Genomic DNA, 17975 nt, shown 5'->3' on the forward strand with positions numbered 1-17975 from the left:
ATCACTAATTCTCTCTTCTATCTCATTTATCCTAGCAGTAAAAGCTTCCATTTTTGATTGCACCTCATTAATAGTTTTATTGATTTCAGCTTGGTTAGATTTTAGTTCTTTTATTTCTCCAGAAAGTGTTTCTCTACTATCTTCCATGCCTTTTTTTTTTTTTTTTAAGATTTTATTTATTTATTTCTCGGAGAGAGAGAGAGATCAAGAGATCACAAGTAGGCAGAGAGGCAGGCAGAGACAGAGGGAGAAGCAGGTTCCCTGCTGAGCAAGGAGCCCGATATGGGACTCAATCCCAGGACGCTGGGATCATGACCTGAGCCGAAGGCAGCTGCTTAACCAACTGAGCCACCCAGGTGTCCCTTCCATGCCTTTTTTGAGCCCAGCCTGCACCTTGAGAATTATCATTCTGAACTCTAGTTCTGACATATTACTAATGTCTATATTGATTAGGTCCCTAGCCATCAGTACTGCCTCTTATTCTTTTTTTTTTTTTTTTTTTGTGGTGAGTTTTTCCGCCTTGTTATTTTATCCAGATAAGAATAAATAAACGAGAGAATAAAATACTGAAAGGGTGGCAAAGACCTCTGAGAAATGTATGCTAACCAAATCAGAAGAGAGCCAAAACTGGGGGGAGAAGAAAGGGGGAAAAAAGAAATTAAAAAGAAATATATAGATATGGATTTTTAAAATCCATTTTGGATTCACTGCGATTCTTTTTATTTTATTTATTTATTTTAGAGGGAGGTAGAGAGCATGTGCATGCATGTGAAAGGGGCAGAGGGAGAGGGAAATTCAAACAGACTCCCCACTGAATGCAGAGCCTGAGTCAGGGCTCTAGCTCACAATCCTGAGATCATGACTGAACTGAAACCAAGAGTTGGGCACTTAACCACCTGAAACACCCAGGCACTCCTGCAATTCTTTTTTTTTTTTCTGTATAGCATAATAGAATTTCTGTAAATTAAATGTCCATACCCATAATACTATGTATGTTAAGAGGATAACTACAGATTCAAGAAGGTATATGAAAATTATTAGGGGTAGTCTGTAAAGATTGGGAATGGAACTTGAAAACAAGTACTAAAAAGGATAAAACAGTATTAAAAGATGTAGACTACATGGACCAAAGATGTTTGTAAGCCATGAACTAAATACAATTAATTCAACATGAAATCAGAACAAAAAATTGACTCCTTTCTCTTCAGTTTCTCAATGCAACTCGCATGCTTCTTTCTTTTCAGTTAGAATTAAATCAAATGCAGTAATTTTGGATTCACTGGACTTCTTAATCTGAATCTTGGTGTTTTCTTCAGTTCTAGAAAATTCTCAGCTGTTATTTCTTCAGAATATAGTTTATGTCTCTTTATTTCTTTCTTCTTTGTGGAATTGGTATAGCCTCTCAATTTAGATTCAGTTTTCTTAACCAGTCTTCTGTACTTTCCATTTTTATATTTCCTTGCTGCATCCTTGATATTTTGTACCTAATCTGTTTCCAGTTAACTAAATCTCCCTTCAGCTATGCCTAGTCTTTGTCAGAAATATTAAGTTATCAGTAGATTATATACTCTTCCTATCTAGAAATTATACTGGGATCTTTAAAAAAATCTCCTTTGTGGATAGTTTCAACCTTGATTTTATTTTTTTAAACATAGTAAGGATAGCTCTTTAATTTTTTTGTGATAATGGCAAAATCTGTAGATGCGTGCTTGTTTCTATTACCTATTTTTTTTCTGCTCTCATAATGCACTGTTGTGTTGTATGTCTGATTATGTTTTCTTATTGTCCTTGAAAAATATTTTTGAAGATTTTTTGAGTACCTACAATACAGTTATATTTCTCTGGAAAGAATTTTTATTTGGGTCTGCCTGGTTCTCATGGGCACTGCCAGTCTAGAAACATTTGAAATCCTATTCATAAGTTGAAGTTTCTTTCACCATCCTATGAAAGAATCTTTGCTAACAAACTCCTCTGAAATTAAGTTGTTTACAACTTTCTGGGATGTGACATTTTTAATTTTTTCCCTCCTTGTCTCTTGTTCCCTTTGTTCTTTTTTATGTTTCATCTGCTTGACACCTAGGCAATTATCATATAGAAGGTAGGTTATTTTTCTTCAACATATCCTGAGTTTAATGCTTCTGAATTCTACTTAATATAATAGGTTTCTTATTTGACTTCCTACTTTGGCAGGCCCTAGGTTTGGATTCCCTATCTCTCAAACCAGAGGTCATCAATGCTGTTACTTAATTTTATTCAATTTGGCAAATGCATGCAGGGTAAAGATGGCTTTTTGTGTTTATTTTATTTATTGGTTTATGGTCTTTTTGGAATTTAGAATTTGGCTTCATGATTTTTAAAATTATCTTGTTAGGTCTTTGATTCTTTTAAAAAAGTTTAAAAACATTTTATTCAAAATTATTATTTGTTTTTAGTTTGAGGGTTCTTCCAGATAACATAACCCATCAATTTCAGGAGTGGAAGTTTTCCTTTAAGAAAGTTTCTTGTGTACACACCTGTAATGGTTAATTTTATGGTCAAGTTGGCTAGGCTATGAAAGGTAAACTCATTTTAAAAAATATTAAAAAATATATTGACCAAATGTATTTGGCCAAATACCCATATAGATACTGCTGTGAAGGTGATATTTAGATGAGAGTAATATTTAAATCAGTAGACTTTAAATAAAGCAGATTATGCTCCATAATGTGGGTGGTCTTCATCCAAACAGTTGAATGCCTTAAGAGGAAAAGACTCAAGTTCCCCAAGAAATAAGGAATTCTGCTTCTGGATTGCCTTTGGCCAAATTGCAGTATCAGCTCTTCACTGAGTATTTAGCCTGCTGGCCTGCCCTGAACATTTCAGGTTTGCCAGACTCCCAATCACACAAGCCATTTCCTTAAAATAAATTTATCTCTCTATATATACATACACATCCTATTGGCTGTTTCTCTCAGTAATGCTGGTAATGCTTTCTGAAATAATACCTATCAGAATGGCTAGAATAAAAATTAGTGTTAACATCGAATGCTTGTAGGGATTTGGAGAAGCTTGATCACTCATACATTGCCAGTGAGAATGGGAAATGGTATTACCATTCTGGAAAACAGTTTGGCAGTTTCTTTCACAACCAAAAGTGGGCTCTCTTCATTCAGTCCAGCAATTGTACCTTTGGACATTTATCTCTAAGAAATGAAAACTTAATGTCATGTAGAAACTTGTATATGAATATTCATTCTTGGCAGCCTTTTTCATAAAACTCAGAACTGAAAAGAGCTCAGATATCCCTCAGTGAGTAAGTGCATAGTAAACAAACCATAGAAATAGAAATAGCAATAGAAAGGAATGAACTGTTGATACAACAGCTTAGATTCAAGGTAATTATTATGAGTGAAAAAAAATCCAATCTTCTTTTATTAGGGAGATTAGCTAATTAATTAAGTGATCTCTGTACCTAGCGTGGGGCTCAAATTCACAACCCTGAGATCAAGACTTACATGTCCTACTGACTGAGCCAGCCAGACGCCCATGGAAAAAATCCAGTTAATAGGTTACATGTGTATATTTACATTTATTTAATATTGTTGCAATAATGATTATAGAAATAGAGAACGTATTAGTGTAGTAGTGGGTATAGAAACTAAGAAGATGCATGAGGGAACCATGGTTGATGGTACAGTTCTATATTTTGACTGCAGTAGTTACATGAAGCTATAGATATAATAAACTTGCAAAAAATTAAACACACACATGAGTGGATGTATAACTGGTAGAATTATTATAAATTATGTGGATTGTATCAATGTCAGATATACAGTTTTTATAGTGGACTATTATTCTGCATGATATTAACATCGAGAGAGGCTGGGTGAATGGTGTGTAGGATTCCCTGTACATTTCTTTCCAACTATCCATGAATTGATAATTGTTACTATGAAAAGTTGAGAAGTTTCTTGCAGTCTGATCCATACATTATCTGGGTCAGGTGTCTTGGTTTTTAATAAAAGATAGTTATTCCATTCTTCCTCTTTCAACTTTGTAGGGTTTAAAGACTGCATTACTATTAGTATTCATACCATCCTTATAGAATGCTGTATATCAAGGCAAAGTTAGGAAGCATAGTGTCTTGCAGCCTCCATACAAAGCAATTACTGAACTTTAGGAATCTAGCTTTTAGGATGCGGTGTGTAGGGGCATGCAGAAAATTTAGTCCCTACAGATACTAAAGTAACAGAAAAAGCCTCAGCCACAGAGGAACTGTGGGGGGATCATCATTGCTCAGTGTTTTATGTATCAAGATCAGAACAGTGATGACAAAACTGTTACTTAGTGTTAAACCTAGAGGATTATGGGATACTGGTTGTTATGTTTTTATGGTAACTCTGCTTGTACTTTAAAAACTTAAATGATTTTTTTTTTCAGTTAAGGTCTTTTTATATTACAGGAAATAAATGTTAATATGGAGAATGATTTTAAGACTGATTCGTCATCATCTGCCTTTGCTCTTCCAAGTTCTTCAGAGACTATGTTTTCAATTCAGCTATTAGATTTCAAAACAAGTTTACTGGAAGCATTAGAAGAGTTACGGATGAGAAGGGTAAGGTCATTTTTAAAATGCTTTTTGTAATCCGGGAACTTAATTTTGTCCAGCCATTTGGTTTAAGGAGAAAAAAAGGCCTAACAAAATAAGTTCTTATTTAAAAGAAGAAATACAGTCCGGATAATGAAGTAAAAGAGAAAAAGACAGATCTAGTTGATATCACAGAAGGAAAAATAATTTACAAAGCAAAAAGTAAAAAGGATTTTCAGGTTGTTAAACACTTAATAAACCAGCTAATATTTACCGAGTGCCTTGGAGTGCATAGGTAGCACATAGTTAGACACTATGGCTGATAAAAAAAAGAGTTGCTTTTCAGGAGATTACATTTTTGTTAAAGGCTATGAGATAGGTGCCTATGAGTGATTAAGTAATGAAACAGGGCAATACATTTAAAAAAAAAAAAGATTTTATTTATTTATTTGACAGAGAGAGAGAGATCACAAGTAGGCAGAGAGAGAGAGAGAGAGATGCAGGCTCCCCACTGAGCAAAGAGCCTGATTCGGGGCTTGATCCCAGGACACTGAGATCATGACCTGAGCTGAAAGCAGCGGCTTAATCCACTGAGCGACCCAGGCGCCCCACGGGCAATACCTTTTTAAGTGACAAAATAAATGTATGTAGTAAGTATTCTGATTCAAAGAATAAAATGTCCTTATTTTTTAAAGTGGTATCTCATGAGGTATTTGTTTAGAAGGGAAATATCTACATAAAATTGGGTTTTTAAAGATTTTTTAGAATTTATTTATTAGAGAGAGAAAGAAAAGAAGGAGAGAGAGAGTGAGTGAGCAGGGAGGAACAGGGGCAGAGAGAGGACCAAGCTGGGAGCCAGACATGGGGCTTCATCCCACAACCCTGAGATCATGATCTGAGCTGAAATCAAGAGTCAGATGCTTAACCAACTGAGCCTCCCAGGTGCCCCTATATAAAATTGTAAAAGTTGTTTGATTCAGCAGATCTCTGTTGTTCAAAACCCCTTAAAAGCCCTTCATTTCTGAGACTCTGTGGATCTAAATTTGAAGTGTGTGTTGTCAGTTTTCTATAAGATGGGATAGGAGTTGTTAAGATTATGGAGTGAAAAAAATAGACTATAAAACTACTGTAATAATGAATGAGGGATGGGGTCATTAGGATTTATATATAACTCTGAAAATAGGACAGAAGAGACAGGAGGGTGCCTGGGTGGCTCAGTTGGTTTAGTGTCTGCCTTGGGTTCAAGTCAAGATTCCACGGTCCTGGGATTTAAAGGCCTTTCAGGCTCTCTGCTCAGTGGGGAACCTGCTTCTCCCTCTCCCTCTGCCTGCTGCTCTGCCTGCTTGTGCTCTCTCTCTCAAATAAATGAATAAAATCTTAAAAAAAAAAAAAAAAGGGAGAAACAGGAAGGAGAATCAATAGAATTGGGGCTTTCCTGAAAATGAGCTCTGAAAAAAAAATCTGAAATAACATTTTTATTATGTGATTCTTGTTCTAGGATTTTAAAATATTGAAACTTGTTATCATAATAAGAAAATTTAATTACCACAATGTTTGTCCTATAGAAAGATACTTATTATCTGTACAATTAAAACCTATTTAATAAAGAAATCCTGCTAAAAATGGATATGTTGGTTAAGCAGTAAAAAATGATTTTTGTAAGAATAACTTAAAGTGGTATCTTTTCTAAGTTAAAGCAACTTTAGGTAACTATTAAGAACTTCATATTCTGTTTTACTGTGATTCAAGCATTATATTTAGTCTGTTTATATTTCTAACTTAAAAAATAATCTTGTTTTAAAAGTCTTTTGAGAGTTTCAGTTTAGCAACAGGAATTAAGTTTTTAACAACTAAGTGAAGAAGTATATGCTAACTTTTATTTTTTTATTTTTTATTTTTTTAAAAGATTTTATTTATTTATTTGACAGACAGAGATCACAAGCAGGCAGAGAGTCAGGCAGAGAGAGGGGAAGGGAAGCAGTCTCCCTGCTGAGCAGAGAGCCCGATGGGCTCAATCCTAGGACCTGGGATCATGACCTGAGCCGAAGGCAGAGGCTTTAACCTACTGAGCCACCCAGGTGCCCCAGTATATGCTACTTTTAATATTCTTCACTGAAAGAAGAACTTTAAGAAGAACTTCTTAAGAAGGGGAAAAATTTTCCCCCTTTATTGGAAAAAGAGATGTATTGGCTTTCAAATTTACCAATATTTTAGCACTTTATTCCTATTGTGGAATTTAATTTTTCCTCCCATATTTTATTAGGGAAAATTTCAAAAATACAATAGTTGTTCAAAGGTCAACTGTACAATTAAATGTATAGTTCTTAAGTGCACCATTTCATGAGTTTTAACAAATGCTTATAACTGTGTCATCCAAATCCTTGTCAAGATACAGATCATTACTAATTTTCCCAGAGAGTTCCTCCATGTCATTTTTAACTTATTTCTCATCCTTACCTATCCAGAAACCATTGTTCCATTTTTTTTCCATCAGGGATTAGTTTATTTTACTCACCATGATATTTTTGAGATTAATTTGCTATTTTATTTAATTTTAATATTTTATTATTTATTTATTTATTTTTAATTTAATATTAAAAATTAACATATATTATTAGCCCCAGGGGTACAGTTCTGTGAATCACCAGGTTTACACACTTCACAGCACTCACCATGGCACATTAATTTGCTATTTTAAACATCAGTAGTTTTTTTTTTCTAAAAAAAAATTTTTTTTTATTTTTTAAAATTTTTTAATTTTTAATTTTTATTTTTCAGTGTTCCAAGATTGATTGTTTATATACCAACACCCAGTGCTCCATGCAATACATGTCCTCCTTAATACCCACCACTAGGCTCACCCAGCCCCCACCATCCTCAATTTGTTTCTCAGTGTCCACAGTCTCTCATGGTTTATCTCCCCCTCCGATTTCCCCCAACTCTCTTCGCCTCTCCATCTCCCAATGTCCTCCGTGTAATGCCTTATGTTCCGCAAGTAAGTGAAACCATATGACAGTTGACTCTCTCTGCTTGACTTATTTCCCTCAGCATAATCTCCTTCAGTCCAGTCCATGTTGATACAAAAGTTGGGTATTCATCCTTTCTGATGGCTGAGTAGTACTCCATTGTATATATGGACCACATCTTTCACAACGTTCCTCCAATTGAAGGGCATGCCATTTTGGCTCTTTCCACAGTTTGGCGACTGTGGCCACTGCTGCTATGGACATTGGGGTACAGATGGTCCTTCTTTTCACTACATCTCTATCTTTGGGGTAAATACCCAGTAGACAGACACATGAAAAGATTTTCACCATCATTAGCCATCAGGGAGATTCAAGTCAAAACCACAGTGAGATACCACCTTACCCCAGTTAGAATGGCCAAAATCAACAAGACAGTAAACAAGTGTTAGAGAGGATGTGGAGAAAGGGGAACCCTCTTAATACTGTTGGTGGGAATGCAAGTTGGTGCAGCCACTTTGGAAAACAGTGTGGAGATTCATTAAGATATTAAAAATAGAACATCAGTAGTTTTTTTCCTTTTTATAGTTGACTACTATTCTGTTTTTTTTTTTTAAATTATTTATTTATTTGACAGAGAGAGAAGTCACAAGTAGGTAGAGAGGCAGACAGAGGGGGAGGGCGAAGCAGGCTCCTCGCTGAGCAGAGAGCCTGATGTGGGGTTCGATCCCAGAAACCTGAGATCATGACCTGAGCTGAAGGCAGAGGCTTAACCCACTGAGCCACCCAGGTGCCCCCACTACTCTTCTAGTATATAAATATAATATGTTGGTGGACGCCTGAGTGGTGTTCAGTTGGTGGCTCTTATGAATAAAGCTACCTGAATATTTTTGTACAAAATGTTGGGCAGGCATGTATGACACAGCTGAGCAAGAAAATACCTTATTTGAGTCCTATTTATGATGTCTCGTTTACCTCATATGTCCTTCCTGCTCTCCTGAGTCTTCACTGAACAATTTTAATATTTCCCCTTGGTAGTCTGTGAAGAGATATTTTTATTTAGCATTTAAAAAAGAAAACAGGGGTGCCTGGGTGGCTCAGAGGGTTGAGCCTCTGCCTTCTGCTCAGGTCATGATCTCAGGGTCTTGGGATTGAGCCCCGCATCAGGCTTTCTGCTCAGCGGGGAGCCTGCTTCCTCCTCTCTCTCTGCCTGCTTCTCTGCCTGCTTGGGATCTCTGTCTGTCAAATAAATAAATAAAATCTTTAAAAAAAAACAAAAAGAAAACAAAAAAGAATGAGATCCAATCAAAAGTAATAACTGTTTAATTTGTAAAGCTAAAAAATGTAGAACTAAAATACTGAACTGCAGTTATTGATATATTTGGGTGGAATTCATTCTTCTTCTTTTTTTAAAAAAAGATTTTATTTATTTATTTGACAGACAGAGAAGATAAGTAGGCAGAGAGGCAGGCAGAGAGAGAGAGGGGATGAGCCCGATGTGGGGCTTTATCCCAGGACCCTGAGATCATGACCTGAGCTGAAGGCAGAGGCTTAACCCATGGAGCCACCCAGGCATCCCAGTGGAATTGATTCTTAGGTCCTTATATTGTTCAGGAGGTAAGATATTGACCAACTATAGACTTCGTTTAGTTATGAAGACATATTAAAAATTTCAGATTAATCAGCAAATGAATAGGGTTTGTATCTTCCTAAGTAGTAGAGAGAAAACATGCAATCATGGTAAAGTTATCTTTGTTTGATGTTGGAAATAGCTGTAAAGAAAGAGTAATTTTAGGTTTTAGCTGTCTCTGAAGCTTTATTCTGGTTAAAAATACTGATGCTGTCTTCTATATATTTCAGAAACTGGCCCAGCTAATCTACATTTTTTTTTTCTGATTAGTTTTAATACTGTAAGGTCTGTTAATGGAAAACTAAAGGCTTTCTTTCTCCCCTCCCCTGGCCTTGATAGAAAATGTCTTTATTTTGCCATAGATTTGTAAATTGCCATTTATGTTCTGTTAGTATTTTGAAAAGATTTTGTTGAATTCTTTTGTTGCAGTTGAGAAATTGATGTTCATTTAATTATCTCTCTCTAGGTAATCCATCATTTCTTTTTGCTCTGTGGAGCTTTTTTTTTTTTAATCTTTAATGATCTGCAGTTTTTATGAATCCGTGTGAGAATTTATTTACATTTCTTGGGACTCATTTTGATTCCTTAATCTTAGGAAAATTTTCAGCCATGATCTTTTTGAGAATTGCCTCTTCCTGATTTCTTCTGTTACCTTCTTCTGGAACTCTCATTAGATCATATGTTGGACCATGTCATTTTATCTTTTATGATTCTTAACTCTTTCATATTTTTCATGTATTTACCTCTCTACTGCATTCTGCATGTTTTGTTTTGTTGTTTCCTAATTGTCTCTTCAGATGTTTTTACTTGCTTAGAGTTTTATATTTCAGTGATTATGTTTTTCATTTCTGCGTTCCTTCAAAGAATCTGCTATGGTCTGGATATTTGTGTCCTTACAAAATTCAAATGTTATAACCTAATGTCCAGTGTGATAGTATTAGGCAGTAGGATCTTTGGGAGGTGATTAAGGTATGAGGGATAGAACCCTGATAGATGGGATTAGTACTCTAAGGACTCCCTAGCCCCATATACAATGCAAGGTTATGATCTGGAGATCATCTGTCACCAGAAAGAGAATCTGGCCATGTGGCATCCCAATCTTAGATTTCCAGTCTCCACAACTGTGAGAAATTAATTTCTGTTGCTTATAAGCACATGGTGAGTGGTATTTTGTTATAGAACACTGAACAGGTTAAGACAGTATCTAAAAATTTAATGTCAATCAAAACTTGGGGGGATTTTTTCAGAATTTGGCAGGATGATTCTGAAGTTTTATCTATAAGAAAATGTTTGAATATATACATACATCAAATCATTATTTCATATGCCTTAAGCTAATACATTATAATAATAATACTACATTATTATATGTGTCAGTTTTATCTCAGCAAAATTGGAAAAAAAGTGAGAAGCTTTTCAAAAGATAAGAATGAATTGCTACATGCTTTATCAGATATTAAAACATGCCCTAATCTTATAATAATTAAAAATGTAACACTGTTGTAGGAATAAGCAAACCAGTAAAAGAATAAATGAGTCCAGTGGGGAAAATAATGATAGATAGTCAATAAATTCATAATACTTCATATACAAAAATAAATTTTAGAAAAAATCAAATGCAAAGGAAAAGATATATATATATTAGAAAATATGAGACTTAATTTTTATAGTCTCAGTAATAGAGATTACCCTATCTAAAAGATTGCTAGTTATGGTGACATACAAGTTATTAGCTTCTATGGGATAAAGCTGCCATAAACAAAGTCTAAAAACCAGCAGCCGAGAGGAAATATTTGCCTCATGCAAAATGGAAGAAAGGATAAATATCTTATTTATAAAACATTCATACAAATCAAAATCCTACAAATCTGCAAGACCCAAGTGTGATGAATGCAAAGAAAATCACACTTGGAAAATCTTAAAGGAAGCCAGAAGTAGAAAAAAGCCCATTATTTTCAAAGGCACAGTAATACAATTGGCAGTGGACTTCTCAGTAATAATTATTCATCCCCAAAGACAATGCATTGACACTTTAAATTACTAAAAAAATAACCACCAACCTAGAAATCTCTTCTCCTAAAATATCTTCAAAAATGAAAGTGTGAATCTCAAGTTAATTAAATTTTGAGTGAATCTTTCTAAGTGAAAGAAGCCAGATCTAAGAGGCTGTGCAATATCCAGTGCATTTATAGGACTTTCTGGAAGATACAAAACTATAGGGATGGAAAACAAGTCTGTGATTGATAAGTGTTGATAGGCATTGACTGTAAATGGAATGCTTAAAAGAATTTTGGGGAGTGATAGACTGTTCTGTATGGTAAAGTAGTAGTGGAAGCATTACTCTGTACGTCAAAACCCATAAAATTACACCACAAACTGAACTATGTAGTATGTGAAAATTCAGTCAGGATTCAGGAGCATTCCAAGATGGAATGCAGACTGTGAAAATACCTGTAACTGTTTCACTAACCAAATGACATCACTTTAGTGAAAGAAATTGGTGGGAAGAGACCCTGACTTAAGTAATTTTGGAAAACAGTATCAGATGAGATACTGCAAGGATAACACCGAAAAGTTACATAAACCCTCTCTCTAGTTGGTTAATTTGTTTCTCATGGGAGTAAGACTGAAACTACAGGTATGCCAGGGTTGAACAAATAAGCAAAAATTGTAGATGAGGAGTAGGTAGAATTTTTTTCTCTGTTGAAGAAAGAAGTTACAGATAAGCTAGACTAAGCTCTATGGTGCTAGATTAGAGTTTGAGATACCAGCATGAACTCACGATTTCATTGTATGTAGATAAAAAGATAGAGAAATATAGATAGATGTATGTATGTATGTGAATTAGTATATTCTAGCTCTGCTGAAAAAGCCTAGAAATAGTGACAACCCAGTATCAGCAACCATATAAAGGGCCCAGATCTTTGTTCTAAATATCATTATCTAATAAAAGAAACCAGGACTTTTTGGAGAAATGGCTCATTCCAGGGTTGGATATCTTGTAGTGCTGGAAAGTAAGGAACACCTCAAAAGAATATAGAAGCCAACCTGAAAGAGCTTCTCATGGACAAAGCTGGAACAATTTGAGCAACAAAATAAGTAATGATAGTATTGGATAATTACCCAAAGAATAGAGTAAATATCCATTATTTTCTACTGATAAAAATATATGATTGAATAAATGGGGGAGACAGAACAAATCTTCTTTATAGGAGATTCCAATTAATAAATGTAGAAGGAAGGAGAGAAATAGAAAATTGCCCTTAAAACATTATAGTAATAATTGCTACAGGCAAGATCCACTGATGAATGCTAATATTAGTGGGTGAAACTCATATGTGAAACAAAATAGTTGCATAGTAGTATCTTCCCCAAATTATTTGGTAAGTTACTGTAAATTTAAAAAAAATTGAAGTATAATTAACATACAGTGTTATATTAGTTTCAAGTATACAACATATTGATTCAACAATCTTATATATTACTCAGTGCTCACAAAATCAATGTAGTCCCCATTTGTCACCATACTATGTTACTACAATATTACTGACTATCTTCCTCATGCTGTAATTTTCATGTGCGTGACTTATTTTATAACTGGAAGTTTAATACTTCTTAATTTCCTTTATATATTTCACCCATCTGTCCACCCGCTTCTCCTCTAGCCAATACCAGTTGTTCTTGTATTGAAGAGTCTGTTTGTTTGTTTCTGTGTTCATTTGTTTTGTTTTTAGACCCCACATGTAAGTGGAATTCTATGGCGCTTGTCTTTCTGTATCTGAATTATTTCACTTAGCATAGTACCCTTAAGCCCATCCACATTGTCCCAAATGGCAAGATCTCATTCTTGATTATGGGTGTGTAATATTCCATTGTAAACACATACCACATTTTCATTATCCACCTATTAGTGGGAACTTGGGTTGCTTCTATGATTTGGCTATTGTGAATAATGCTGTAGTAAACATCATGGGGTATCTGTCTTTTTGAATTAGTGTTTTTGTTTTCTTTAGGTAAATACCCAGTAATGGAATTACAGGATCTTACAGTATTACAATTTTTAATTTTTTAAAAGATTTTATTTATTTATTTGACAGACAAAGATCACAAGTAGACAGAGAGGCAGGCAGAGAGAGAGGAAGAAGCAGGCTCCCTGCTGAGCAGAGAGCCCATTGTGGATCCCAGGACCCTGGGATCACAACCTGAGCTGAAGGCAGAGGCTTTAACCCACTGGGCCACCCAGGTGCCCCTACAATTTTTAATTTTTTGAGGTATCTCTTTACTGTTTTCTGTAGCAGCTGTACCAGTTTACATTCCCATCAAAAGCAAGAGTTCCTTTTCCTCCACATCCTCACCAACACTTGTCATTTCTTGTCTTTTTGATTCTAGGTGTTCTGACAAGTGTAAGGTGATATCTCATTGTGGTTTTGGTTTGCATTTCTCTGTTGATTAATGATGTTGAACATCTTTTCATGTGTCTGTTGGTCATTTCCATGTCTTCTTTGGAAAAATGTTCAGGTCTTCTGCCCATCTAATTTAATTATTTTTTTGGCATTGAGTTGTATGTATTCTTTTTTTTTTTTTATTGAAGCATAGTTGGCACACAGTGTTTCATTAGTTTCAGGTATACAACATAGTGCCTTGACAAGTTGTACTCATCATGAGTGTAGCTACCATCTGTCAACATATAATACTGTGTAAGTTCTTTATATTTTGGATATTAACCCTTTTTCAGATATATCATTTGCAGATATCTACTCTCATTCAGTAGGTTGCCTTTTAGTATTGTTGATGTTTCTTCCCTATATAGAAGCTTTTTATTTTATTGTACTCCCAATAGTTTACTTTTTTCCCCTTGCCTGAGGAGACATGTCTAGACATGTCTAGACATGGATTTTGCTAAGGCCAAAATCCAAGGCCAATTACATATGTTTTCTTCTAGGACTTTTATGGTTTCAAGTCTCAGGGTTGGGTCTTTAATCCATTTTGAGTTTACTTTCATGTATGGTATTAGAAAGTGGTCCAGTTTCATTCTTTTGCATGTAGCTGTCCAGTCTTCCCAACATTATTGAGGAGACTATCTTTTCCTCATTGTATATTCTTGCCCCACCCTGCTGAAGATTAATTGACCATATATTGATGGGGTTTATTTCTAGGAACTCTTTTTTTTTTTTTTTTTTTTGAGAGAGAGAGAGCGAGATAATGTGCAGGGTGGGGGGAGGGTAGAGGGAGAAGCAGACTCCCTGCTGAGCAGGGAGCCCAGTATCAACTCAATCTCAGGACCTTGGGATCATGACCTGAGCTGAAGGCAGATACTTAACTGACTGAGCCATCCAGGTGCCCTAGGCTTCTGTTTGGTTCTGTTGGACTATGTAACTGTTTTTGTGCCAGTACCATACTATTTTGATTATATATTTTATATATAAAATAAAATATTATAAATAATATATAAATATAAATATTATATATATAATATATAAATATTATAAACAATAAAATATTATATATTTTGATACAGCATTGTAGTATATCTTGAAATCTGGGATTATTATACCTCCAGCTTTGTTTTTTCTCAAGATTGCTTTGGCTATTCAGGGTCTATTGTGGTTTCATACAAATTTTAGTATTGTTTGTTCTCATTCTGTGAAAAATGCTGTTGGTGTTTTGATAGGGATTGCACTGGATCTGTAGATTCCTTTGAGTAATATGGACAGTTTAACAATTTTAACTCTTTCAATCCATGAGCACTGAGTATCTTTCCATTTGTTTTTGTTGTCTTCAGTTATTTTATGAATGTTTTCTAGTTATTCCTTTGAGTAGTATGGACATTTTAACAATTTTAATTCTTTCAATCCATGAGCACTGAGTATCTTTCCATTTGCTTTTGTTGTCTTCAGTTTTTTTCATTAATGTTTTCTAGTTTTCCGGCTAAATTTATTTTAAGGTATTTTATGATTTTTGATGTAATTATAAATGGGATTTTTTTCTTAATTTCTCTTTCTGCTATTTAATTATTGGTATACAGAGATCGATTTTGTATCTTTCAATTTTACTGAATTCATGTAACAGTTCTAGTAGTTTTTTGATGGAGTCTTTCAGGTGTTCTGTAAATAGTATCTTGTTATCTGCAAATAATGAGTGTTTTACTTCTTCCTTACCAGTTTTGATGAATTTTCTTCCTTTTTCATGTCTGATTGCTGTGGCTAAGACTTCCAGTACTATGTAGAATAAAAGTGATGAGAGTGGACATCTTAGAGGAAAAGCTCTCAGTTTTTCACCATTGAATATGATGTTATCTGTGGGTTTTTCAAATATGGCCTTTATTATGTTGAGGTGTGTTGCTTCTAAACTCACTTTGTTGAAAATTTTTATTAAGAATGTATGTTGTAGGAGGGGAGACAAGATGGCAGGGAAGTAGGAGGAGGCGCCGTTTCAACCTGTACCCTAAAGTGAGCTGATTACCTACTAAAGAACTCCAATCACCCATGAAATCAGCCTGAGGTCAGAATTATACACATCTGGATCTTTACGGGGGCAGAAGACTCCAGTGGGCAGGTAAAGTGGAGTGGGAACTCAGACTGATATCGAAAGATAAAAGGGGGAGGGAGCCACCAGAGGCGACCCATTGGAAAGTAATATGAGAGTGCCCTGCTTCTGGGGACCAGCATTAACTTAGAGTCTGGTTGAAAGCACTCAAAAAGAGCAGAGGATCGTGGGGGGGAAATTATGGGAATTGGGGTGGTTAGGGCCAGTGGCTTTAGTCCCTGGACCCAGGACAGCCACCCCTGGCGCTGAGCCAGAGAGAGTGTTGTGGAGAAACTAGGTCTTGGTCTCCGAGCCGCCAGTGAGGGGCTGGGACCCTCGCTAGCCGGCAGAACACCACGCTATACTGTCAGAGCTTGAGACACGCGCGCCCACACCCTCCCCTGTGAGAGGTGCGCGCAGGTGCCAGCCCGGTGCTCTCAGACCCGGAAAGACCAGGCACTCCCAGCCCGGGCCAGCGGGAAAAATCTCAGCGTGCGATCGCTGCTTGGAACCTCTCTGGCGGTCTGGAGCTGCCCAGAAAGCCTCCGCTGTCGTGGTTTTGGGTACAAGCAGGAGTTCCTGTATCCCCAGGGATCGTGACTCGGAACCTGCTCGGCCAGTGGCTGAGGGGGAACTTAATGTGCTCTAGAGACCCAGAGGGGAACAGACTGAGGCTTCTCTCTGAGAGGGAGGTCGGGGTGCAGTTTGCTTTTCTCTAAATCTCCAAAAACCATCAAAAACTGTCAAGGCGAGAGAAAAGAAAGGAACAAACATAAAAACCTCCAGAGAACAAAAGCCTGAAAAACCGGTTTCCTCAGAGCCCACCCCCTTGAGGAGGGTGGGAGGACTTAACTCAGGGAACATTGTCTGAAAACCCACAGGGCAGGCCCCTCCCCCAGAGAACAAACCAGGAAAAAAAAAGGGGGGGGCGGAACCGACAGGAGAACAACCACCACTACTACTTCATAGATACAACTTTTGTTTTTGATTCGTTCCCACTATTCTGGTTCTTTTTTTTTTTTATATATAGATAATTTTTTAACCTACTTACCATCACAGTGAGATGTACAGTATATCAAATTCCATAATAACCTTTTAACCTAAACTTTTTGATACATATACCCGTGTTTTTCTTTTGCTTTTCTATTTTTAAATTAAAAAAATTTTTAGTTTAGTTTATTATTTTTTCAATTTTTAAAAATTTATTTATTTATTTATTTGACAGAGATCACAAGTAGGCAGAGAGGAAGGGGGGGGGGAAGCAGGCTCCCTGCTGAGCAGAGAGCCCTATGCGGGCCTCGATCCCAGGACTCTGGGATCATGACCTGAGCCGAAGGCAGAGGCTTTAACCCACTGAGCCACCCAGGCGCCCCTTATTTTTATTTTTTAACATTCATATAGAGTTAAACTTCAAGGTGATCCCCTTTCCCCAATCAGTGCTACCCCTATAGATAAATTAAAAAAAAAAAAGATTTTATTTATTTATTTGACAGAGAGCAAGAGGGAGAGCACAAGCAGGGGGAGGAACAGCAGAGAGAAGGGGTGAAGCAGGCTCCCCACTGAGCAGGGAGCCCCATGCGGGACTCACGGGACTCGATCCCATGACCCTGGGATCATGACGTGAGCCGAAGGCAGTCACTTAACCAACTGAGCCACTTAGGTGCCCCAGTAAACTAATTTTTAATACCCCTTTATCTTAGGAAGGTTGAGTCCTTTAACAAAGATATCAAGATACATCCAGGAAGAATCAAAATAACCTTCATCATCCACACTGAGAATTTATAACCACTCTCCCATCTTTTTCTTCTGCCATGGTTTCTGTGTATTTGTGTTTGTCCTGATAGTATATAAATCTTATACTTGGGGTTCTTTTTGATGAGGTTCTTTTTTTTTTGCTTTTATATATATATATATATATATTTATAATATATATATAATTTTTAATAATTTTTTTTGCTTTTATATATATTTAATATATATATATAATTTTTTTTCTCTTGTCATATACTTTTATCAGCCTTTTTGTTTGTCTGTTTTTGTTTGTATACATCATAAATCTTACCTTGGGGCCCATTTGGGCTGAACCTTCTCTTTATCTTCCCTTTTTTTTCTGTCTCTCTTTTTTTCTTTTTCTTTTCTTTTTTCTCTCATTTGGGTGGGGAATCCTGATTGCTAGAAGCGTTCCAGGGTGCACCTTGACTGCACCACGGTAGATACATCCATCTACATCCGTTCAGCCATCTCTCACCAAAATAACTAGGAGGAGGAATGCCCAACAGAAGAAAAATAC

General features: G+C 36.0%; 1 protein-coding gene across 1 annotated transcript in view; it reads left to right on the forward strand.

Moving 5' to 3' along the window:
- Window positions 1-17975, forward strand: part of CCDC73 (coiled-coil domain containing 73) — a 170139-nt gene that overhangs the window by 52960 nt on the left and 99204 nt on the right. The window contains exon 2 of the mRNA XM_059406402.1: window positions 4442-4594. Coding sequence (XP_059262385.1) covers window positions 4457-4594 — 138 coding nt within the window. The 5' untranslated portion in view covers window positions 4442-4456. The remainder of the gene's footprint in view (window positions 1-4441; window positions 4595-17975) is intronic.

This window comes from Mustela nigripes, chromosome 1 (assembly GCF_022355385.1).
Source record: "Mustela nigripes isolate SB6536 chromosome 1, MUSNIG.SB6536, whole genome shotgun sequence".
Taxonomy (NCBI): Eukaryota; Metazoa; Chordata; class Mammalia; order Carnivora; family Mustelidae; genus Mustela; species Mustela nigripes.